Genomic DNA, 26,021 nt, shown 5'->3' with positions numbered 1-26,021 from the left:
GTATAACCCCACTCTCACCACTGACTAGTTGCTTTCTGTTAATGCATAGTGTACATAAAAGCTGCCAATCAGTGGTGTTGGCTGGGTTATGCAGAGCTCAACATTCTGAGCACTGCTAGATCTGCAGCAGAGAATATAGTGATTATTTTAAAATGACAGACCAGTAAGTGACACATCGCTCAAATCAGGGTCTCACCCCCTACATCATGTTGATCTCAGGTAAAATAGCAAAAACCTGTAAAAAAAGGAGCCTGGCAAGATGGTGTTCTCATTGCCTTAAATAATTGCAAGATAAACAACAAATATTAAAAAAAGAACTTTAATAGGCAAAAATATATGTTTAGCTTTAAAAAAAACTACATAAAATGTCAACTAACAGGTAGTAAATCAATTGTAGAAAACACAATTGGTATATTAGGATAACATCCTTTGAAAGTTTTGAGAATTGAGGAGCAAGTTGTATAACATATTGTACTTTTTGGTTTAATATAATTTGGTGACTTGTCTAATTAACACCATTTTGCACTAGTCCAACTGATAACCTACTTGTGAGAAGTGGTCAACAGACGTTATGGAGATTCAGTGACATAAAGGTAAAATTTTATTAAAAAAAGGAATGTAAAGACATACGACTGGATAAATACGATGATGATAAAGTAATGGACAAGCCATAAGACATAAACCACAGGAGGAAGAACCAGCAATACTCCTGCAAATCAAGAGTGCAATATTGGCATTAACTTGGAAGAAATTTCCAAAATGAAATACAAGCAGTTATTGACTCACATCCTGAAGCTACGGTCAATGGCTCCCCCAGCCCACTAGTGTTACAAGCCACACAGAACATTGTACAATCACTCTGCAGAAAGAGGAAAATGGTACTAGTGCCCAACGCTAGCGTAGTACTACTGCCCAACACAAAGGTAGGACTACTGCCCAACACAAGGGTAGTACTACTGCCCAACACAAGGGTAGTACTACTGCCCAACACAAGGGTAGTACTACTGCCCAACACAAAGGTAGTACTACTGCCCAACACAAAGGTAGTACTACTGCTCAATACAAGCGTAGTACTACTGCCCAACACAAGTGTAGTACTACTGCTCAATACAAGCGTAGTACTACTGTTCAACATAAGTGTAGTACTACAGCCCAACATAAGTGTAGTACTACTGCCCAACACATGCATAGTACTACTGTCCAACATAAGTGTAGTACTACAGCCCAACATAAGTGTAGTACTACTACCCAACACAAGCGTAGACAACTGATTTTCTACCATCTATTTTGATACTAATTGCTTATTCATTTAAGAAACACCAGTATAAGAAAGTACCAACACAGGGACCATGGGTCAGAAAAGCATATGTGGCGCAAAAGCTAATCTGTCATGAACGTGGTGCTAGAGACCACCACCTCTTTTTTGTAGTTCTTCCTCAACACAGAGTTACAAAAGAGCAACTTCATCACTATTTCCTAGTGGATTACAAGTCATTTCATTAGAGAGGTTTATGAGACTATATGCGATCAGTGCAACAGCGCCACTTTTGTCCATGGGCTATGTCAGGTATTGCAGCACAGCTCTGATCAACTGAATGGAGTAGAGGTCAGATAGAGCTTACTGGTATGAGGTGGTGCCATTTCTAGGAAAAATATATAAAATGTTCTATTTTCATATAACCATTAACACACAGCCTAGTACACCTGAGGCATAACTATCGGGGTGCAGAGGTAGACACTAAACCAGACCTTGGTGCTTGGAGGGCTAGAAAAGAATATATTTATGCCATTATTATGAGTGGTACATGAAGGGGGGGGGACTGTTTGAGATTGTGAATTTGGGCCCATGTGTTTCAAGTTGTGCCTTTGCAGTACACAGTAGGCAGCACTATTCATCATCGTTTTAAGGGGTTGTCCCATTCTACACATTTTCACTGGGATTCGCACCTGGAATACATGGCTGAGCATGCATGGCTTGCTCTGTTCACTTTCGTGGGAGTGATGAAAAAGGCAAGGGCTCCCAATGGATGGTAGTATGAATGCACGTCCACCTCTCTATTAGCGACAGAAAATTGAGCTCTGCTCTTGAGATCTGTGTCAAATCGGTGGAACCGAACCTATGAGACATTTCTAATATATCTTGTGGATAGGCTGTAAATGTCTCAGATGGGAATATACTTGGAAGATTTGCTTGGCCTCCTATCTGCATATTGACCCTGTTACCTTTCCTGTCACTGAGACATGCCTACCCTTCGACCACTGAGACATGCCTACCCTTCGACCATGGAGACATGTCTACCCTGACGACCACTGAAACATAACTACCCTTCGACCACGAAGACATGCCTACCTTGATGACCACTGAGACATGCCTACCCTTCGACCACGGAGATATGTCTACCTTGACAATCATGGAGACATGCCCACCCTGACGACCACTGAAACATGCCTACCCTGACAACCACTGAGACATGCCCACCCTGACGACCACTGAAACATGCCTACCCTGACGACCACTGAAACATGCCTACCCTTCGACCACGGAGACATGTCTACCCTGACGACTACTGAGACATGCCTACCCTTCTACCACAGAGACATGTCTACCTTGACAACCACGGAGACATGCCTACCCTGATGACCACTGAAACATGCCTACCCTGACGACCACTGAGACATGCCTACCCTGACGACCACTGAGACATGCCTACCCTGACAACCAGGGAGACATCTCTACCCTGATGACCACTGAGACATGCCTACTCTGACGACAACTGAGACATGCCTACCCTGACGAATACTGGTAAATCGTTCATGCTTTGCCTGATATATGATAATGAGGTTTACTATGTTTGTATATCACTGTGCCATTCAATGGCGGACATTATTCAGATTATAAACAATTGCACAGATATTATACTCCAATATATACATATTATCCAATGAATCATCTCCGCAGACAGATATATGAAATGTCATTGGAAAATAGCTCCGTACGATTAAGTACGCTTTTTTTACGGTAGTCTTTCTTTTCCCAAATCACGACTGCTAAATATTAAAATAAGCTTTATACACAATATTCCATGCCTAAAATGACAACATGTACTGTATATTGACTTTGATGAACAAATACCATATAGCTTGGACAAAACACATAAAACGAGAAGGTGCAAGAATATCTCTACACAATATAAAAACACAGGAATTATAAAGGATTTTCAGATTAAAAAAAAAATCTCTTAATATATTTATATACAAAATTGTTAGAGGTTTTGTCTTCCAGACAAATCCAAGGAGGAACATTGAGAGTCGCTGGGGACTATAGATTCCAACATATTTCACTGTACAGGTGTAGGTGCCCAAGTACTGCCATGTGCACTCATAGTATTAGGGTCCATTTCCACAAACGTTCTCTGAGAGCTCACTGTGCCCCAACAGGTAGAATGCGAGGAATGTTTAGACCAACTCGTGGTCATGCTGAAGCTTCAATATAGTCACTTGCCAATGCCAAATATTCACGATTTTCAGCTGCAGGAATCTTAAATCCATTCATTTTGGTTTCTTTTGGGAAAAAGTCCTGTTGGTAGTCGGGATTGTCCAGGCTTATCTGCTGGCCAATTTTTTGCTCCCAGATGGCAGGATAGTCATTTTCTGAGTAGTTTAGGATGGTCTGACCCGAGTTCAGGTATTCCAGATTATTCACACCATTCCCATAGGAATTCTTATGATGGCCGTTTGGAGGCTTTGTATTCTCAGGAAGGAGATTATGGTACACTGGGTTAGCGATGGTTGAGATCTGTGTCTTCAAATTTGTCTGGTTGACATATTCTGAAATGTAGAGAAAATGAATAGATGTATAACAGTAAGCTCTTTGTATAAAACAAATTATTCCTTTGACAGGAGTTAGAAGCATATAAATATAATTTAAACAATAAAAATATCTGTGCTATGCACTGCAAAAAACAGCTAACGGGTTGCCTTATCAGTGTCAGTGATCTGGGACCCCTCTGAAATGTCTCAACGTCTCAACTCACGGATGAGTGCTAATATGCAAGATACCTACCACATGCTGCAATAAAAATTCTGTAAACTATAAAGATGTCAGGAACTCGAGTGCCACCTTTTGGAAGAAGCAATTCTAAAATTCACTATTGACCCTTTATTGACATTGCCGCATGACCTAGGATAAGAAGCCAAACTAGAAACTCCATTTGCAAACACAAGTTTCAGGGTATTTTCCCCTCATCAGTGCAAAGCAAGAGGTCTACTTTGACTGGGTGAGAGGCCTCAAACAGAAGTGTAAGGAGTAATGTTTCTTTGGTAGATCTCTAGATCTCCTGCTAGAGGCCTCTCACCCAGAAAAAGCAGGCCTCCTGTTTTTCACTGATGTGGGACAAACATCTAGAAACATGTGTCTGCTGGTGAAGTTTCTGGCTTCGCATCTTATCCTAAGTCATGTGGCAAAGCTCATTAAGGGGTCAATATTGACTTGTAGGATTGCAGCCCCAATAAGTGGCACTTTGTGGGAGTGCTTTTTTAAGGATATTAATAATGAAAACTGTATACAAGTTGTGTAACAGCAACCAGAGAACACATTATTTCATGCTGTATACATTTACCGAATATCACCATTAGTCCCAGCCGCTGATCACATGTTGTATACTAGGCTACACATCAACTCACTATCCATCTGTCTGTCTATGATCGCTGTTACTAACCTGGCATAGGATGGAATTCATCATCAAGGCTGTCATTCAGAATGACAGTTGGGTCAGTGCTATATCTCTGGATGAAGCTGTCTTCTCTGATGGGCGGCCCCTGTGGGAAGATGGCAAAACATCAAATTATAAGTTCAGTGTGTACACACCAGACATGTCCACAATAGCATATGAATGTAGCGCATACAGAGATATACATAGGGCCTTAGGCTCCCATAACATTACATTGTCAGAATTAAACGTGGTTGGTTCAGAGGTACAATGTGTTATCTGCACAACTATGCAAGAATGGACCAACGCACACATTTCATTATTATTAAGCACATAAGTCCTATACATCATGACATCACTGGCAGGAGATGAGCCCATGTAAGTGCAGCGCCCAGGGTCCTGGTCGTTGCAGTAATGTAATTTTCCTCTAGGGGAGAGTGATGTTAAATTTGGAGGCAAAGAAGGACAACTGCATCCAGGTATCACAAACATGCAACACATTTCACACTCCAGGCCACCAGTTGTACATATCATATATTTCATGTACTGTTAATATGTCCTATTACTTAGTTACGGTATACTATACGTTATCACTATAATCCACTGTACTGATGCCTAATTTTTAGGTCATTTTTTATGGTATCTGGTGCTCTTCCACTTCCCCATTTGCTTTTCTCGGTTGCCTCTATGAAGAGACATGTAGACATAGTAAAACACACTAAATGGAATTATCCACTTAACTATACCCATTACACTGCAATATGTAATGATATTAACACCAAAATGACCAAGTGGCGTAAATTTACGGTACTTTGCTCTGGGCTTTAACCCCGGCTATTGTATATTCATGGCACAAAGTTAAAGTTTCTGTAAAGTAGCTGGAGCAGGTCCAATCCTCAACTATCAGACACAGCTGGGTACACTGTGGAGAAGACATCAGTGGTTTATTACCGCTTCTGTCTTCAATTTTTGTGGCTACATAGCCCTCAGTCAGCAATATGTAGTGCAGAGAAGCGTCAGTACTGTCTGCTGACATACCATAGCTGCTGAGTTTGAGTAGACCCAGATCAGCTCCGCCAGTGAAGCCTAGTACAGCAGGGGTTGGTTTTCCTCTGTAACTTAGGCTCTGAAGCATGTCCCAGTTGCGGTAGGAAAAAAAGATCAATAGAGAAAAAAAAAATACGTTTCCCAGAGATATTTGATGATGTCTTGGGGGAAAAAATATGTAAAAAATATAAATATATACAAAACATCTGCAAAAAAAAAGGAAGCTAATAAAAATAAAAAGTACCTACGGTGAAAAATACAAAAACAAACACATTTCTTTCCTTTTAGATACATTTTAGACACATATATACACTAAAGCAGAAATTGCCTTTTTCTATATGTGTGTTGCAAAAAAAAGATATAAAATTACAGAGTAATACACATGTACCTCAAAACAGAGCTAAAAAAATACAATTTATCCAGTATAAAACAAAGCCTCATTCAGCCATGCCAGTTAATGAATAAAATAAATTATGGCTGCTGACAAGAAAAAAATGTCTGGCCATTAAGGTCCTTTCTGGCCTTGTCATCATACTGGATGATAGCAATAAGGCCATCTGGACACAAAGAAAATTATAATGTAACACATTTGCCAATACTCTTGTCTGCTTTGAAGATACAGAATCCTAGACATATCATTAGTAGAAAATTACACTCACACTTACCCCATTTCGAGTAATGCATACAATGGGTGAATTGTTGCTTGTGGAACTCTAAAAAATAATAATACAAACATTATTTAAAAGCTATATAATTTGCATAATTTGCCTAAATTCATACAGAAAATGTAACCATACCATTGTACTCAAGAGTGGTGTTCGAGAGGTTTGTGGGCTGGTGAAAAATCCTTGATGTGGTATCAAATATTCCTCAGCGTCGACAATATTTTCCATTTCATCATCCAAAGTCTGGTGAATCTTAGACGCAGGAGGACTGGGTAAATTCATTCTATCGTCTCCCTACAAAAAAAGGATATTACATTGTATCCCTTTATTATGTGCAATAATTGCAAACCATTCTAGGCCATGTTCACACTAATATGAGTTCTTTTTCATCAGGTTTATGGTGATCTTAGTAAGTGGCTTAGTGTGGAATGCCTTAGAGGGGCATGGGTGGTGGGGCTGGCAGGTACAGTACAGGTAACTTGGTACTGGGTACCGGAGGGTCAAAGGTTATCTACATGCAGGACTATGGCAATGAACTGAACCTATTCTCTGGATGAATGAAGGCCCCTGGACTGGACTGTGCGAGTAAAAAAAGAAGGAAACCACTATGAACAGTTATCATCTACTACGAAATGCCTCAAGCAAACAGGTGAGTGTGACCAGAGCTCATAGCACACTGGACGCTGCAGAGACAACTGTGTGGACAAAAAGTCTCAAGTCTCATGGACCAGAAAATGAGACTCTTGTGGTTTCATATTAAGCAGATACTTTCTCAATACCTGGCTATACATTACAGAAATCTTACCTTTATTACAAGGTAGCGTGTTGGGTCACGAGCCATCTTACTAAATTCTGCACTTAGCTCACGGAATTTGGGACGACTTTCCGCATCTATCATCCAACCTACATATGATAAAATTAAACCATGTATTACAAACATAGAAGATCACTTTATCATGTAACATTTATAAATTACAAATGGATCATCAAAATCTACTCTTACTCATAAGTATTCTCACTCATATCTACTCATAAGCGCTCCTACTCATGTCTAGTCTTACTCATATCTACTTAGACTTATACATACCCCTACTTATATCTACTCATATTAATAAATACTCATAGTCATGTCTAGTCCTACGCATAACTACTCATACTTATAAGTACTGTACTCCTACTGATATACTCAACCATTTAAATACTGATACTCATGTCTAGTTTTATCATATCTACTCGTACTTATAAGTACTTTCACTCATATACTCAACTACTCATTCATAACTACTCATACTCACATCTACTACAGAAACTCATATCTACGCTTACTCATATCTACTCTTACTCATAAGTGCTCTTACTGATATCTACTTTTACTTATAAGTACTCCTACTTATATCTACACTTACTCATATCTACTCATACTTAGAAGTACTTATACACTCAACTACTCATATTCATAACTACTTTTATTCATATCTATATTTATATCTACTTTTACTCATTTCTACTTATACTTAGAAATAATTGTACTCATGTCTAGTCTTACTCATATCTACTAATACGTTAAAAGTAATCGTACTCATATACTCAGCTTCTCAAATTCATAGCTCCTCATAGTCATATCTACTGCTCATATCCAGAAGTATTCTTACTCATATCTACTTATGTCAGTCATAAGTGCTCTTACTCATATCTCCTTATAAGTACTCCTACTTATATCTTCTCATACTTATAAATACTCTTATTCATATACTCAACTACTTATATTAAAAACTACTCATATCTACAACACATATTCACAAGTATTCTTATTAATATCTATCGTCAGGCCAGATTCGAGCTTCTGTAAGTCAAAGTCTGAGCAAAGACCATGATGCACGGACTGGCCGTTGGTCTCCTGACCTGAATTTAATAGTCTCATATATGTTTAGGACGATGTTGAGTTTGGGTCAGGAGACCTGTAGCCAATTCATGAATCATGGACCGGGCCACTCGAATGTGTGAATGCAGCATTACTCTTATTTACTCATAACTACTTGCTCGTATCCACTTTTACTCATATCTACTTACAGTTGTGTCTACTTGTAGGCATAGCTACTCATGCTCCGTTCAAGAAATCAACTAGTTAATGCAAATATATTTTTGCTCAGACATTTTGGGGATTTAGAAATGTTTACACAGGAGATGCCTGACCATAATCTAGTTTTATATAGCTGCAGTATATTCCACATGATTAGTAGACTGCTTACACTATATGATATATACAACACATTAAAGAGAAGATTATAACTCAGGCTTCATAAAATCACAAGCAAAGCATCTACATAACATAACTACTAGCATCAAGAACAAGCCACATTGAATAAAAAAACACACGGATTGTATTAGCTCCTTACATTTCACCATAATCATGTACACATCAATGGTGCAGATTGGGGGCTGAGGAAGACGCTCTCCTTTTTCTAGAATTGTTGAAATTTCACTGGCTGGAATTCCATCATATGGTTTTGAGCCAAAAGTCATAAGCTCCCATACTGTGACGCCTGCAAACAAAATGTAACAGTAACTTTTCTATCTGGATGAAATATGGCGATTAAACATGTCTGTATACACTGAGAAAAACTCACCATAGCTCCACACGTCACTTTGATGGGTGTATGTCCTGTGCAATATGGATTCCAATGCCATCCATTTAATTGGAACCTAAAGGACGAAGCATGGAACACAGGTTTGTAATTTATAAGCTAAAGATTTGGCATATACAATGTTAATATTTCAACCTTATACAAACATAACGGTAGGTGAATATTGGAAGCTACCACCACTCAAAAACGAAAAATTCTGATCATTGTTGACTCTATCCAGTCAAAAAAACCATGTAATTTTTCTAAGGAATGACAATATTTTTGCCTAAAAAATAAAGGAAACAATACTTACCACCTCACGTTTCTGATCTGACATCAGTCCCCGCTGGTCTCTACTTCCTGGTCCTGACACGCTACACTGTAAATCGCCAGAATGCCCACTCATCCAATCAATGGCCACATTGGTGGCCCGCCTCAGCCACTGATGGGCTGTGCAGGCACAGGCCTTGCAGTGTCGAAATAGATTTAGGAAGCAGAGACCAGTAGGGGGGGGCTATGTAGATATTGAAATGGGAGCTGCCAGTATTGGTGATGCTGAGGATATTACTTTATTTTAGCATTCTGAACCCTAGAATAGTTTTTATTCCCAGAAATCTTTTGCCAGAATTATTTTTTATCAGGAACAAAATTAGTAACTGGACCCCCTCCGTTGGGGAGATATTGTCAGACAACTATCAATATCATAGGCTGCCCATACACATTATAGTCAGATGAGCGTGCCAACAATCCAATGTGTATGAGGCCTACTGAGAGTCTTGCAAAGGACGAGGTCAGGAAAAACAAGGATCAGGCATGTAGGATTTCAATAAGCCCGATCTCATCAGAAAGTTACGTTACTACTAGAAGGTTCTGGCAGTCACCAGTCTCACTCTATGCAATAAACCTGCACCCTTAGCCAAGGACGCTTGGTTATTGTGAAATTGGAGGAAACCTGTTGGATAAACTATTTTTTACCCAAAAGCTTTGATTTTTGTATCATTTTGTGAGTGTGACATAGAGGTGAAGGGGAAACTAGTTGGCTTCAGTGGAGTGGGATCTCAACATTCTGGTATATTATAGGGTCAAACATTGAGGTTTAACTCCAATAATATTTTGGGGGAAAATTGTTTAAATAGTTTATTGAAATGTAATATAATTAAATCGGTAAATGTCACAGGTGATCACCAGCCAATAAGTCATGGCACAGTAACCTATGTATAGTTACTATGTTCTTCCATCTTACCTTTCCACCTTCTGCATGATATTCCTTTTCATCTGCCCCCAAAAGCTTGGCCAAGCCAAAATCTGTAATCTTGACATGCTGGGGAGCTTTAACAAGGACGTTCCGTGCAGCCAAATCTCTGTGGACTAATCGTCTTTCTTCCAGGTAATTCATTCCCTATTGTGATACAAGAATAGATATAGAAAATCAGTAATCTGACCAAGAGTATCAGAGCTATGGCTGCATGGTACATTATTGGAAAAGAAAATATGAAGACGTCAAAAGAAACTGTTAATTCATGGTGCAAGAAAGGTATTAAAGGGGTATTCCCATCTCCAAAATCCTATCCCAATATGTAGTAAGTGTAATAATAATAATATTAGCAAATGCATCCAATTAGAAATGTAACATAGTTCTTCTGCTTTACTATGTCGCTTACTTACCTCATGTACAGGGCATTGCAGTAGCTTAGGTATCCATGGTTAGGACCATTCATATAGTGACATTTAGTTAGTTGCTAGTGATTGTAACCACGGATACCTAAGCTACTGCAATGCCTGCACATGGGGTAAGGGACATAACGAATCAGAAGAACTATACTACATTTCTAACTGGAGGTATTTGCTAATATTATTATTATTACACCTAGAACATATTGGGATGGGATCTTGGAGATGGGAATACACCTGTAAGTGCCTGAAAGCAATCCTGTGTTCACAGAATGAACAGTTACAATTCCTGAATAAGATATGGATTGATGGGCTGTAACATTTTTGGCTATTTTCATAGTATAGTACATACACATTTGATAAATATTGGAAAAGTAGTTAATGTGCACTTTACCTTGGCAATCTGCACACACCAGTTGAGAAGATGTCTTGAGCCAATATTGTCTTTATGTTCCCGAACATAGTCAAGGAGACAACCATAGGGCATGAGTTGTGTGATCAGCTGGACTGTAGAGGTTAGGCAAATTCCCAGCAATCTGCACACATGAGGATTATCAACACTGGCCATCACAAAAGCCTCCTAGAAGGAAAGAAGGAAGAACATGTGATAATAATATTTCACTTATAAAAGTGCCATCACATGTACACACCATATCACTGAACCCCTGGGAATGGGTTGGTCTTGTCATCCTATGTAAAAGTTATTCTCAGGGAATGAAAAATAAAGAATACATTCCATAATCTATATATATAATCGTCTAAGGGTCACTTCCATCTATTTGTCTGTCTGTCTGTCACGGAAATCCCACGTTGCTGAGCGGTCGCGGCCACCAGGATGCGACCAATCAGCAATGAGCACAGTCCGGCCACGAATTCGCCCCTTCCTACTCTGTCAGTGCCCCCTCCATACTCCCCTCCAATCAGCGCTCAGACGGGGTTAATGGCTGCGTTGCACCGCGTTATGCCACGGTGTAACGCAGTCCGTTAACGCTGCTATTAACCCTGTGTGACCAACTTTTTACCATTAATGCTGCCTATGCAGCATCAATAGTAAAAAGATCTAATGTTAAAAATAAGAAAAAAATAAAAAATCATTATATATGCACCTTCCGGCGCCTTTCCCGCTTATCGCGACACTCCGGGCCATGCATTGCGGTCTCGCGAGATGATGACGTAGCGGTCTCGCGAGACTGCTAAGTCATCTGGGTAGTTTCACAATGCATCGCTGGGAACGGAAGCTGGCGGCCGCATCGCGCGCATAGGGACAGCTTTGCTGGACCCCAGAGGGTGAGTATATAACTATTTTTTATTTTCATTCTTTTTTTTACCAGGGATATGGTGCCCACAGTGCTATATAGTACTTGGGCTGTATTATATACTGCGACGCTGCTATATAACTACGTGGGCTGTGTTATATACTGTGTGGCCTGTGTTATATACTGCGTGGGCAATTTTATATACTACGTGGGCTGTGTTATATACTACGTGTGCAGTGTTATATACTACGTGAGCTGTGTTATATACTACGTGGGCAGTGTTATATACTACGTGGGCTGTGTTATATACTACGTGGGCAGTGTTATATACTACGTGGGCTGTGATATATACTACGTGGGCTGTGTTATATACTGCGTTGATTCTATATATTACGTGGGCTGTGTTATATACTACGTGGGCAGTGTTATATACTACATGGGCTATGTTATATACTACGTGGCAGTGTTATATACTACTAGATTGTGGCCCGATTCTAACGCATCGGGTATTCTAGAATATGCATGTCCCCGTAGTATATGGACAATGATGATTCCAGAATTCGCGGCAGACTGTGCCCGTCGCTGATTGGTCGAGGCAACCTTTATGACATCATCGTCGCCATGGCAACCATTATGACATCTACGTCGATACTGTGCCCTTCGCTGATTGGTCGAGGCCTGGCGGCCTCGACCAATCAGAGACGCGGGATTTCTATGTCGATACTGTGCCCGTCGCTGATTGGTCGAGGCCCAGGAGGCCTCGACCAATCAGAGACGCGGGATTTCCAGGACAGACAGACAGACAGACAGACAGAAAAACCCTTAGACAATTATATATATAGACTAGATTGTGGCCTGATTCTAACGCATCGGGTATTCTAGAATATGCATGTCTCCGTAGTATATGGACAATGATGATTCCAGAATTCGTGGCAGACTGTGCCCGTCGCTGATTGTTCAAGGCAACCTTTATGACATCATCGTCACCATGGCAACCGTTATGACATCATCGTCGCCATGGCAACCATTATGACATCTACGTCGATACTGTGCCCGTCGCTGATTGGTCGAGGCCCAGGCGGCCTCGACCAATCAGAGACGCGGGATTTCCAGGACAGACAGACAGAAAAACCCTTAGACAATTATATATATAGATGTGGGCAGTGTTATATACTATGTGGGCAGTGTTATATACTGCGTGGGCAGTGTTATATACTACATGGGCAGTGTTATATACTACATGGGCAGTGTTATATACTACATGGCAGTGTTATATACTACGTGGCAGTGTTATATACTACGTGGGCTGTGTTATATACTACGTGGGCTGTGTTATATACTATGTGGGCTGTGTTATATACTGCGTGGTAGTGTTATATACTACGTGGGCAGTGTTATATACTACGTGGCAGTGTTATATACTACGTGGGCAGTGTTATATACTACGTGGGCTGTGTTATATACTACGTGGCAGTGTTATATACTATGTGGGCAGTGTTATATACTACGTGGCAATGTTTATATACATAATCAAAAAGCACCAATTTATAATAGAGTTTAAAACTCTCCCCGGATGCCCCAAGGGCATCAACTCAATTGGACAACTCCAGAAATGTTGAAACAGAAAAAAATGGAGTAAAACAGTCCCAAACAACATATTTAAAAAGCAAATCCAAAATTTATTATTCAAATACAAATAGATACCAACAACATATATATATATCTGCTGTATGCAGTATATATCAAACAGGAGAGTAGGACAAAGGAGACATGACGGTACGTCAGGTTACATGTGGTTTAACAGGAATTCATCCCTAAAAGATGCACAAAATGTATATATCAATAGGTCCAGGAAATAGCAAGGAGCTCAACAGAGCATCAGTAACATAACAACCTATTCTGGGAATAGGTTGTACACGGGCAGTGTTATATACTACGTTGGCTGTGCTATATACTACTTGGGCTGTGCTATATATTACATAGGCTGTGTTATATACTATGTGGGCAGTGTTATATACTACGTGGGCAGTGTTATATACTACGTGGGCAGTGTTATATACTACGTGGGCAGTGTTATATACTACGTGGGAAGTGTTATATACTACGTGGGTGGTGTTATATACTATGTGGCTGTGTTATATACTACGTGGCTGTGTTATACACTACGTGGCTCCTATATGCTACATGGCTGTGCTATATACTACGTGGCTGTCTGTGTTACGTGGCCTCTGCTATATGTTATGTGGCTGCTATATATATACATACATACATACATATTCTAGAATACCCGATGCGTTAGAATCGGGCCACCATCTAGTATCTTATAATTAGCAAATCCCATGAATTTTGTCTATGGAGATAATCACTTATTACACAAAATAGACCACTGTCTTGTTAATAGTGGCGCTGATTGTGAGCATGTGCAGTAGGAAGCTCTGCTGCTGTCACCAGGAGTTAGCTTGACAGTGTGTGGTCAGGATATCTCCAGCTCACAGCGGTGGAGCGTCCTACTGAACATGCTCCCAGACATCTATCCTGTCATTGATCATTATCACATATTCTCACTTTGCTTTTCTCTATTCCCAGAAGATTTAACCCCTTAACGACCTCCGGTACGCCTTTTAACGGTGGCAGATAAGGGTACTTAAACCACAGAGCTGCTATTTAACGGCGCTGAGGTTTAAGGATATAGCACCCCCAGAGTCTGAATTTCTTCGGGGTCTTGGCTACCGGGGGGTAGTTGAGACCCCAGAGAACATGATTCCGGGTCAGTTTTTACCAACCTCCTCTGATCGCACATGAGAGGAGAGAGAAATAGGGTCCCCCGATACCTCCATTGTCCCTGGATCCTTCAGCATCCCCCCGTGAAGTTCCCCGGGCGGCCGGCGTCTTCTTCCGGGAGAAAATGGAGGGCGCATGCGCAGTGCGCCCCATTTCCTATTGGTTCATTTTGATCACAGTGATCAAAATATAAAAAATAATAGTAAAAAAAAAAACCCTTTATCACCCTCTTAGTTAGGGAAAAATAATAAAATAAAAAATATACAGCTCTGGCAAAAATTAATAGACCACTGCAAGATGTTCACTTTCTCTGATTTTTCTCTGTATAGGTATATTTTTGAGTAAAATGTAAATTGTTCTTTTATTCTATAAAGTTCTGACAACGTCTCCAAATTTCCAAGCAATAAATTTTCTATTTTTTTGTGACAAAGAAAAATGGTCAAAATTTTTTTAAAAAACCAGGGCTTTCGGGCCTCAAATGATGCAAAGAAAACAACAACACTAATGTTTCAACTCAGGAAGAGTTCAGAAATCAATATTTTATGGAATAACCATGATTTTTAATCACAGCTTTCATGCGTCTTGGCATGCTTTCCACCAGTCTTTCACACTGCTTCTGGCACAAAAATGTAAGCAGTTCTTTTTTGTTTGATGGCTTGTGACTATCCATCATCATCTTGATTACATTCCAGAGGTTTTCAACAGGGTTCAGGTCTGGAGATTGGGCTACCCATGACACGGATTTGATGTGGTGGTCTCTTAATTTTTGCCAGAGCTGTATATTTATTTCCATTTTTCCATTAGGGTTAGAGTTGGGCTAAAGTAAGTTGAGCTAAAGTGTGTTGGGCTAAAGTTAGAGTTAGGACTAGGGTTAGGGTTGGGATTATGGTTAGGGTTGGGATTAGGGTTAGGGTTGGGATTAGGGTTAGGGGTGTGTTAGAGTTAGGTTTGTGGTTAGGGTTATGATTAAAGTTGGGATTAGGGTTAGGGGTGTGTTGGGTTCCACTTTTTAGGTTGATCAAGGGGTCTCCAAACGTGACATGGCGCCACCATTGATTCCAGCCAATTTTGCGTTCAAAAAGTCAAACGGTGCTCCCTCCCTTCTAAGCCCTGCCATGCACCCAAACAGTGGCTTTTCCCCAAATATGGGGTATCGGCGTATTCAGGAGAAATTGCACAACAAATTATGCGGTCCATTTTCTCCTGATACTCTTGTGAAAATAAAAAAATGGTTCCAAAGTAATTTTTTTGTGAAAAAAGTAAAATGTTAATTTTTTCCTTCCACATTGCTTTAGTTCTCATGAAGCACCTGAAGGGTTTATAAACTCCTTGAATGTGGTTTTGCGCACCTTGAGGGGTGCAGTTTTTAGAATGGTGTCACTTTTGAGTATTTTCTGTTATATTGACCCCCAAACTCACTTTAAATGTGTTGTGGTCCCTAAAAAAATGTTTTTTTTTTAATTTTGTTGGAAAAATGAGAAAATCGCTGGTCAACTTTTAACCCTTTTAACTTCCTAACAAAAAAAATGTTTCCAAAATTGTGCTGATATAAAGTAGACATGTGGGAAATGTTATTTATTATGTATTTTCCGTGACAACACTTTCTGATTTAAGGGCATAAAAATTCAAAGTTTGAAAATTGCTAAATTTTCTAAATTTTCACCAAATTTCAGTTTTTTTTTTAATAAATAAACACAAGTCATACCGAAGAAATTTTACCACTATCATGAAGTACAATATGTCACGAAAAAACAGTCTCAGAATCACCGGGATCCGTTGAAGTGTTCCAGAGTTATAACCTCATAAATTGACAGTAGTCAGAATTGTAAAAATTGGCCTGGTCATTAAGCACAAAATTTGCCACTTATTCTGATAATGAAGATGCGAGTCTGATTCCAGTCTTTTTATATAATTAGTTAATTTTATCTACAAAGTTGTGCACATGGTTTAATGGATAAGTTCTGTTCAAAAGGATTGCCCACCTTTGAGGATTTTTTGTACATGTACATGTATTTTGATCTAGAAATCACTTTGCAGTTGGGTTCAACTAAAAATCTGGCACCGATTGGCTTTTACAGACTCTTTGTTCCCTTGCACATTAAACTTATATGTATTCAGTGGCTATAAATCAGCAGAAAAGAGCTCACGAAAAGAGGGATAAAAGAGTCAAAAAGAGCTCACTCACGGATACTTAGTTCACTCATTCTGCAGCCAGCAATAGACAGTACAACAAAGAGGCAATGGAAGGCAAATAGTGGATATATTTTAAAGCGCCATAATATTAAAAAATATATATTTTAACCCACATACAAGCATTTAAGTAAAGAAAATTGTTCCCGAAGGCGGACAACCACTTTTAATGGAAACGGTTGTCTTCTTTCCTGTTTTTTTCTGGTGGGATGACAAAAAGATAGGATACACTATGTAACCAGTTTACGTGATGCTATCACAATGCAATTCTCATAGTGAATGTGGTGCCGCCGCTCTCTTGGCAATTGTCCTGCAGTCAGGAATTGTTTGCATAACACACAGACATCTGTGAAGCTGCAGGCAGGGCTGGCACCAAGATACATTCCTAGCAAACATCTATCAGCTTGTGCTTCTGTGTCTACAATGCCGCTGTATCTGTGCTGCTGCTCTCAGGAACCATGCAATATAGCGAATTCGTATTTTTTGAAAACCTTTCTAGTTACTGCAGCCCCTTATACAATATGAGTTTATTATAGCAATAGCTGATATATTGTTGGTCAGGCAGTGTTATAATTATTTCTAGTTAATAGTTCAGTTCTTTTTTAAATTCTTCACAAGTCCGCACCAGTTAGTATCAGCTGCAGCGCTGTACACGATCATCGGAGTAGAGGCGAGAGGCATCACTGGACTGTGGGAGGGCAATAGCTCTTTATTATATATAGGTTCCATCCATTTCCAGAGGTTCCATCAATACATTCACCTAAAGGGGTTGTCCACTTTATTTTTATGTTTTATTTAACAAATGTGTTGGTAACCAGATTTTGTAGCACTAACTAATATACTAAAAAAAATTACTGATTTTCTGCTCTCGTTTTACTAGACTTGCTCACATACTGCACAGTTCTTCCTCTCTCAGAATGTTATTTGATGGAGCAGCATGTGACCAGACCCGTCCATCTGTCTCATCCAATTGAAAAACAGTTTTCCCGTCAAGTATTTTTCTAGTGGAGGAGGCTAATGGATAGATCTGGTCATAGTCTCTTCCATCGTCAGTTATTTTGTGGTGAGGAGAACTGTTCAGTCTGTGAGGAAGGCAAAAGTAAGAGAAGAACCTAAATACTTATATAAAAGGTCTAGAGATGAGCAGATCGATTCGCAGGAATTCGGCCTAGTGTCTAGGGTAGTGATACCTGGAGGCTGGACAGGAGGCCTACAAATCTCTTAACTTCCAGAGTCCCCGATGTGGCATTTGATGTGTCAGGACTGGCTCGATGTCATCTGTGCGACGTGACACACAGATGACATGACACCATTCCTGACACATCAAATGCGGCAATGGGGATGCCGGAAGGTAAGAGATCCATGGACTTCCTGTCCAGCTACCAGGTATCACTACCCTAGATGCTAGACCAGAGTCCCGCTAATATATAGTAAGTTCCACAAACCTTTTTCCAAAACCCTTTTTATTTAAAGTTGACAATTCCTTTAAGGGTGGACAACATTAGCTAACATCTAAGTGACTTTTTTTGTGTAAACAGCAACCAAGACGCCAAAATCTCGAGGTAGACATTTGCCTATTTACCTTAAATCTTCCATAAATCTGTTATACAAACAAAACACGCTTTCCTAGTCCAATAAAATGTAATATTGGCTATTTCCTGCAGCTCTGACTCAGGCGTTGGTGGACTAATTTTGGAGCCAACATAAGCTGGCAAAGGCATGTTAGCAGAAAGTTTCCTTCAAGTTTTGCTGTTGGAAGAGACATTGTAGGAGCCTAGGGGATATGAATGCTGGGAAATTCACGTGAACATGTATAAAACCTACCCAAAACACTTGAAACTCTGAAAACGTCTATTGCTTACATTTGGGCCATTGCAGGCCGACATTCAGGGCGGATTTCCAAGTTGCCATAATAACTTTTAGAACACAGTTTTAGCTGGTTATAAGCGCAGGACAGCTGATAACAATGAAACTCGGGGAAACTTAACCCCTTAACCCCTGGAGCTTTTTTCGTTTTTCGCTCCTCTTCTTCCCAGAGCCATGACTTTTTTACTTTTGCGTCAATATGGCCATGTGAGGGGCTTGCTTTTTGCTGGACAAGTTGTACTTTTGAACAACACCATTGGTTTTACCATGTCGTGTATTAGAAACCAGGAAAAAAATTTCAAGTGCGGTGAAATTGCAAACAAAGTGCAATCCCACACTTGCTTATTGTTTGGCTTTTTTACTAGGTTCACTAAATGCTAAAATTGACCTGCCATTATGATTATCCAGGTCATTACGAGTTCATAGACACCAAACATGTCTAGGTTCCTTTGTATCTAAGTGGTGAAAAAAATTGCAAACTTTGTTAAAAAAAAAAATTTGCGCCATTTTCCAATACCCGTAGCGTCTCCAATTTTTGTGATCTTGGGTAGGGTGAGGACTTATTTTTTGCACGCCGAGCTGTCGTTTTTAAAGATACCATTTTGGTGCAGATACGATTTTTTGATTGCCTGTTATTGCATTTTAATGCAATGTCGCTGCATCCAAAAAAACATAATTCTGGCGCTTTGACTTTTTTCTCACTACGCCATTTAGCGATCAGGTTAGTTCTTTTTTTGTTGATAGAACAGGCAATTCTGAAAGCGGCAATACCAAATATGTGTATGTTTGATTTTATTTTTATTGTTTTATTTTGAATGGGGAGAAGGGGTGGTTATTTGAACTTTTATTTTTTTTATATTTTTAAAAACTTTTTTTTTTACTTTTGGCATACTTCAATAATCTCCATAGGAGACTAGAAGCTGCCACAACCCAATCAGCTCTGCTACATAGAGGCGACGTTCAGATTGCCTCTATATAGCAGATTTACTCACTTGCTATGAGCCACGACTACTGGGTGGCGCTCACAGCAAGCTGGCACTGACAACCATAGATGTCTCCAGGAGACCTTAAGTTGTCATGCCAACACACCGGTGACCCTCGATCATGTGACGGGGGTCACTGGTGTGCGTATTTCTGGCGCGAATGCCGAAAGTGCTATTTAAATGCCGCTGTCAGAGTTTGACAGCGGCATTAAACTGGTTAATAGCCGCGGGTGGATCACGATACCACCCGCAGCTATTGCGGGCACATGTCAGCTATTCAAAACAGCCAGATCCAACATCAAAGAGAGGGAGGCCGACATCGGTGTACTATTACGCCCGATGTCGAAAAGGGGTTAAAGGTGTGACCCCAGAATAGAAAACTAAACGAGTATCACATGCTTGCAACAAAGTTGTTTATACATATTTTGGAAAGGTGCCAACAATTTTCTCTGGCCCATTTGTGTGGATTTGTGTGAAATTATGTCAAATTTGCCTTTTTTTCTCTGTTTTTATTGTGCTGTTTCAAAATACAGAAAGGAAATAAACATGTATATAACAAACCATGTGTAATTGCAATAATTTTCTGGGAGAAATACTTCATTTTCTGGAACAAATTCAAGCATGACAACATTTTCCGCCATGACTACATACAGTGCCTAAAAGTAGTATTCAACCCCCTGCAGATTTAGCAGGTTTAATAAGATGCAAATAAGTTAGAGCCTTCAAACTTCAAACAAGAGCAGGATTTATTAACAGATGCATAAATCTTACAAACCAAAAAGTTTTGTTGCTCAGTTAAATTTGTATAAATTTTAAACATAAAAGTGTGGGTCAATTATTATTCAACCCATAGGTTTAATATTTTGTGGAATAACCTTTGTTTGCAATTACAGCTAATAATCGTCTTTTATAAGACCTGATCAGGCCGGCACAGGTCTCTGGAGTTATCTTGGCCCACTCCTCCATGCAGATCTTCTCCAAGTTATCTTCTTCTAGGTTCTTTGGGTGTCTCATGTGGACTTTAATCTTGAGCTCCTTCCACAAGTTTTCAATTGGGTTAAGGTCAGGAGACTGACTAGGCCACTGCAACACCTTGATTTTTTGCCTCTTGAACCAGGCCTTGGTTTTCTTGGCTGTGTGCTTTGGGTCGTTGTCTTGTTGGAAGATGAAATGACGACCCATCTTAAGATCCTTGATGGAGGAGCGGAGGTTCTTGGCCAAAATCTCCAGGTAGGCCGTGCTATCCATCTTCCCATGGATGCGGACCAGATGGCCAGGCCCCTTGGCTGAGAAACAGCCCCACAGCATGATGCTGCCACCACCATGCTTGACTGTAGGGATGGTATTCTTGGGGTCATATGCAGTGCCATCCAGTCTCCAAACGTCACGTGTGTGGTTGGCACCAAAGATCTCGATCTTGGTCTCATCAGACCAGAGAACCTTGAACCAGTCAGTCTCAGAGTCCTCCAAGTGATCATGAGCATACTGTAGACAAGCCTTGACATGACGCTTTGAAAGTAAAGGTACCTTACGGGCTCGTCTGGAACAGAGACCATTGCGGTGGAGTACGTTACTTATGGTATTGACTGAAACCAATGTCCCCACTGCCATGAGATCTTCCCAGAGCTCCTTCCTTGTTGTCCTTGGGTTAGCCTTGACTCTTCGGACAAGCCTGGCCTCGGCACGGGAGGAAACTTTCAAAGGCTGTCCAGGCCGTGGAAGGCTAACAGTAGTTCCATAAGCCTTCCACTTCCGGATGATGCTCCCAACAGTGGATACAGGTAGGCCCAACTCCTTGGAAAGGGTTTTGTACCCCTTGCCAGCCTTGTGACCCTCCACGATCTTGTCTCTGATGGCCTTGGAATGCTCCTTTGTCTTTCCCATGTTGACCATGTATGAGTGCTGTTCACAAGTTTGGGGAGGGTCTTAAATAGTCAGAAAAGGCTGGAAAAAGAGATAATTAATCCAAACATGTGAAGCTCATTGTTCTTTGTGCCTGAACTACTTCTTAATACTTTAGGGGAACCAAACAGAATTCTGGTGGGTTGAGGGGTTGAATAATAAGTGACCCTCTGAAAAAACTTTTCACAATTTAAAAAATAAAATAAAAGAAATAACATTCTTTTTTGCTGCAGTGCATTTCACACTTCCAGGCTGATCTACAGTCCAAATGTCACAATACCAAGTTAATTCCAAATATGTAAACCTGCTAAATCTGCAGGGGGTTGAAGACTACTTGTAGGCACTGTATAATTCTGCCAATATTACCTTATGTAGTTGTTCATTTCTATCTAAGACACGGTATAGGTCATGTGGTCTCATTGTGAGCCCCTGGAATTACATGGCTCTATGTCCTGGGTCGCCATTTTAGGTTATGTTCACGCATCGCGTTTTTGTTGCTTTTTTTTCTTGGCAGTAAAAAAATTCAGACAAAAATCAGGTTTTGCTGGCTTCTTTGCTGCTTTTCTTGCTGTAGTGTTGCTGCATTTTTGCTCTGTTTTTCAGGATCCCAAAGTTCAGCTTTGCTTCCACCATACAAGCATGAACAATGCAAAGTATTAGGTCACCAATGCAGATTTATGTGACACCGTAAAATATTTTTGGAAAAAAGGTCAATTTGATCAAATTATTTAATGGAAAAAGATGCTTGTGTCTGAAAAAATAATGACTATTCTAAACAAAAAAGTTCATGAAAAAATACACAATTGCAAATGTAAAAATAGAGGGGGAGTTGAATTGGTCAGTCATAGTTTACCCAAAGGTACCTTCACACGAAACGACTTTGTAAAGATATCGCTAGCGATCCGTGACGTTGCAGCGTCCTGGATAGCGATATCATTTAGTTTGACACGCAGCAGCGATCAGGATCCTGCTGTGATGTCGCTGGTCGCTGAATAAAGTCCAGAACTTTACTCGGTCGTCCGATCGCCGTGTATCGTTGTGTTTGACAGCAAAAGCAACGATACCAGCGATATTTTACACTGGTAACCAGGGTAAACATCGGGTTACCAAGCGCAGGGCCGCGCTCAGTAACCCGATGTTTACCCTGGTTACCAGCGTAAAAGTAAAAAAAACAAACAGTACATACTCACCTGCGCGTCCCCTAGCGTCTGCTTCCTGACACTTACTGAGCGCCGGCCCTAAAGTGAAAGTGAAAGCACAGCGGTGACGTCACCGCTGTGCTGTTAGGGCCGGCGCTCAGTCAGTGTCAGGAAGCAGACGCTGGGGGACGCGCAGGTGAGCATGTACTGTTTGTTTTTTTTACTTTTACGCTGGTAACCAGGGTAAACATCGGGTTACTAAGCGCGGCCGTGCGCTTAGCAACCCGATGTTTACCCTGGTTAGCAGGGGACTTCGGCATCGTTGGTCGCTGGAGAGCGGTCTGTGTGACAGCTCTCCAGCGACGCTGCAGCGATCGGCATCGTTGTCGCTATCGCTGCAGCGTCGCTTCGTGTGAAGGTACCTTAAGACATTGGCAGTGCATTGAGATTGTTGCACATTGTTTACTTTCACAAATTCTTCAGCCATTGAGTTGGTCAGGTAGTGCTCACTTTATACCATATCACTAATTTAATTAAACTGTACTAATACTAACAGCCATGCTCATGTGGAGACACCCAGACATTTTTGTTTAAACTTGGGAAAAATCACAAAAATAAATGGTTTCCACATCCTGCTGTACCCGCTTTTTTCACTAAAAACGCTGCAAAAACTGATGGCAACATTTTTTGCTATGTTTTTACTGCTTTTAGCACTTATTCATTGCTTTCAATACGTGAAAAAACGCTGCAAAAGCGCTGAGAAGAATTGACATGCTGCAGGTTTATTTTTTAAAAAAAGCAGCAGTTTCCCAATTCAGTCAGGAAAAAAAAACAAGCCTGTGCATGAGATTTCTGAAATCTCATAGCTTTTGATGGTACTGTTAACAGAGGCTTTTAATTTGCATAAAAAAGCAGTAAAAAAATGCAGCAAACATGTGTGAAGAACGTGTGAACATAGTCTTACAGTTACAAGAACTGCACAGATTATACCACACACTTTCTCCTGGAAATCAGAAACTACTATCACAGATACTGATTATGACTAAACACCTCCCGTCACATAGTTACAATGAAAATGATGACAATACAGCCCCCTGACTGTATACATATAATCTGTTATCTTATTTAGGAGAACATGTGGAGGAGGAGACAATCACAATGTTCTCTCAGCAGGCAGAGATGTACTGCTCATGGCATATGGAACTGGTGCAACATGGGATCAATAATAGGAAATAGAGGAATAAAATGCAAGACGAGAGCTAAAAATCTGGAGGCTTAGGCCACGTTCACACTTTGCGGGTTCCTCTGCGGGTTAATCCCGCAGCGGAATTGATAAATCTGCAGGGCAAACCCGCTGCGGTTATCCCTGCAGATTTATCGCGGTTTGTTCCGCGGTTTCCGCTGCGGGATTACTCTTGTACTATTGATGCTGCATATGCAGCAATATGCAGCATCAATAGTAATGTAAAAAAATAATAAAAATTGGTTATACTCACCCTCTGACGTCGCGATCTCCTCGGCGCTGCAAGCGGCTGTGCCGACAAGGACCTTCGTGACGTCACGGTCATGTGACCGCGGCGTCATCACGGTCATGTGACCGCGACGTCACCACAGGTCCTGTTCGGCACAGCAACTGAGACCGGACGCCGCAGGCAGCGCTGAGAGGTGAGTATAGCATTATTTTTTATTTTAATTCTTTTTTTTACACCAAAATATGGTTCCCAGGGTCTGGAGGAGAGTCTCCTCTCCTCCACCCCGGGTACCATCGGCACATTATCCGCTTAACTTCCCGCAACATGGGCACAGCCCCATGCGGGAAGTTAGCGGATCAATGCATTTCTATGGGTGCAGAATCGCTGCGATTCTGCACCAAGAAGTGACATGCTCCTTCTTTTTTTCCGCAGAAAAGCCGCGCGGCTTTTTCCGCGGAAATCCGCAGCATGTGCACAGCGGGTTTTGTTTTCCATAGGGTAACATTGTACTGTACCCTGCATGAAAAACTGCTGCGGATCTGCAGTGTCAAAACCGCTGCGGATCCGCGGCAAAACCCGCAAAGTGTGAACATAGCCTAAAGAGAATAGGGAGGAGAGGCTACACTGCGCTGGGGTCCTGGGTTCAAATCCCCACCAATGACAACATCTGCAAGGAGTTTGTATGTTCTCCCCATGTTTGCGTGGGTTTCTTCTGGGTTCTCCAGTTTCCTCCAAGATTCCAAAGACACACTGATAGGGAATTTAGATTGTGAGCCCCATTGGGGCAGTGTCAATAATGTCTGTAAAGCGCTGTGGAATTAATGGCACTATATAAATGAGTAAAATAAATAAATACAAATGGTGTGATACAACATTAGGTGGCAGGTGCAGTGATGGAAAAAAAACTAGGAATGCTACTTTATTTACCAGTTACATCACATTGAAATTAAAAGGAGATGCTTATAGTGAATGGATGAGCATGGTCCTACAGAGTAAGAGAGTCTTATCAAACTCTCTACTCCAATAGTTACTAACCTTGAAAAAAACATTTAGAATTCCTAAAACAAAGTTGTTTGAAAATGACCTTTCAAAATAAATCCTGTAAAAATAGAAAAATATCCATATCTCAATGAGATTACACTTTCATTTACCACATTTGTACTAAATATTCCTCCCATAAATTAAACTTTGGTGGGCTTCTTGTCCCTTGAAATGACACATTCACTTTAGAAACTTTAGAGATCCTGGCACACATGACAAGTCAGAAGCCATTCACATTTTGTTCTATTCTCCTGAAAACTGGGAAGATGACTTTAGGTCATTGGCAGATGTTGCAACTATGTGTCAGTACTGAGCTCTTGGTAAATACAGGAAATGTTGGTGGATTCCATGAAAAAAAAATATTTTGAAGGGAAATGTATCAAAACCAGACATGTTTAAAGAGAAAAGTACTAAATTATTAGCAAAAATTGATGGCAGATTAAAAGTGTTGGATTGGTACATCTTGGTGTCACTGAAATCTATGTAATGAACATCCTCTACAGAGAGACACTCTTTGTAGTTGTTGTTTGTACTGACTCTCTAAAGATTTCTGTCTGCATAAAGTTCCATTTTGGTACAAATTAATTAAAAGACTTTGTGGAAGCATAAATTGCCAACTATTAGTACTGTCTTTTGGCCTTGTTAATATTGTCCCTACATAGACTGATACTGTAA

The 26,021-nt window shown here is 40.5% G+C and overlaps 1 protein-coding gene across 3 annotated transcripts in view; it reads right to left on the bottom strand.

The window, feature by feature from the left end:
- Window positions 1-303: 303 nt before the first annotated feature.
- The window catches only part of EGFR (epidermal growth factor receptor), a 213,867-nt gene continuing 188,149 nt past the window's right edge, over window positions 304-26,021 (bottom strand). Inside the window, exons 20-29 of one of the 3 annotated variants that reach the window (XR_013216866.1) lie at window positions 11,111-11,296; window positions 10,289-10,444; window positions 9,049-9,124; window positions 8,818-8,964; window positions 7,227-7,324; window positions 6,554-6,715; window positions 6,422-6,469; window positions 4,719-4,818; window positions 1,126-3,828; window positions 304-1,076 (exon numbers count right to left, since the gene is read on the bottom strand). Coding sequence is in view for 1 of the 3 variants with exons in the window: in XM_077269149.1 (XP_077125264.1) it covers window positions 3,473-3,828; window positions 4,719-4,818; window positions 6,422-6,469; window positions 6,554-6,715; window positions 7,227-7,324; window positions 8,818-8,964; window positions 9,049-9,124; window positions 10,289-10,444; window positions 11,111-11,296 (1,329 nt within the window). In the remaining 2 variants the exon portion in view is untranslated. Of the gene's footprint in view, window positions 3,829-4,718; window positions 4,819-6,421; window positions 6,470-6,553; window positions 6,716-7,226; window positions 7,325-8,817; window positions 8,965-9,048; window positions 9,125-10,288; window positions 10,445-11,110; window positions 11,297-26,021 lie in introns of all 3 variants that reach the window. The other 2 variants (XR_013216867.1, XM_077269149.1) reach the window with 2 other exon arrangements.

This window comes from Ranitomeya variabilis, chromosome 6 (assembly GCF_051348905.1).
Source record: "Ranitomeya variabilis isolate aRanVar5 chromosome 6, aRanVar5.hap1, whole genome shotgun sequence".
Taxonomy (NCBI): domain Eukaryota; kingdom Metazoa; phylum Chordata; class Amphibia; order Anura; family Dendrobatidae; genus Ranitomeya; species Ranitomeya variabilis.
This window is presented reverse-complemented; position numbering and strand designations above follow the sequence as displayed.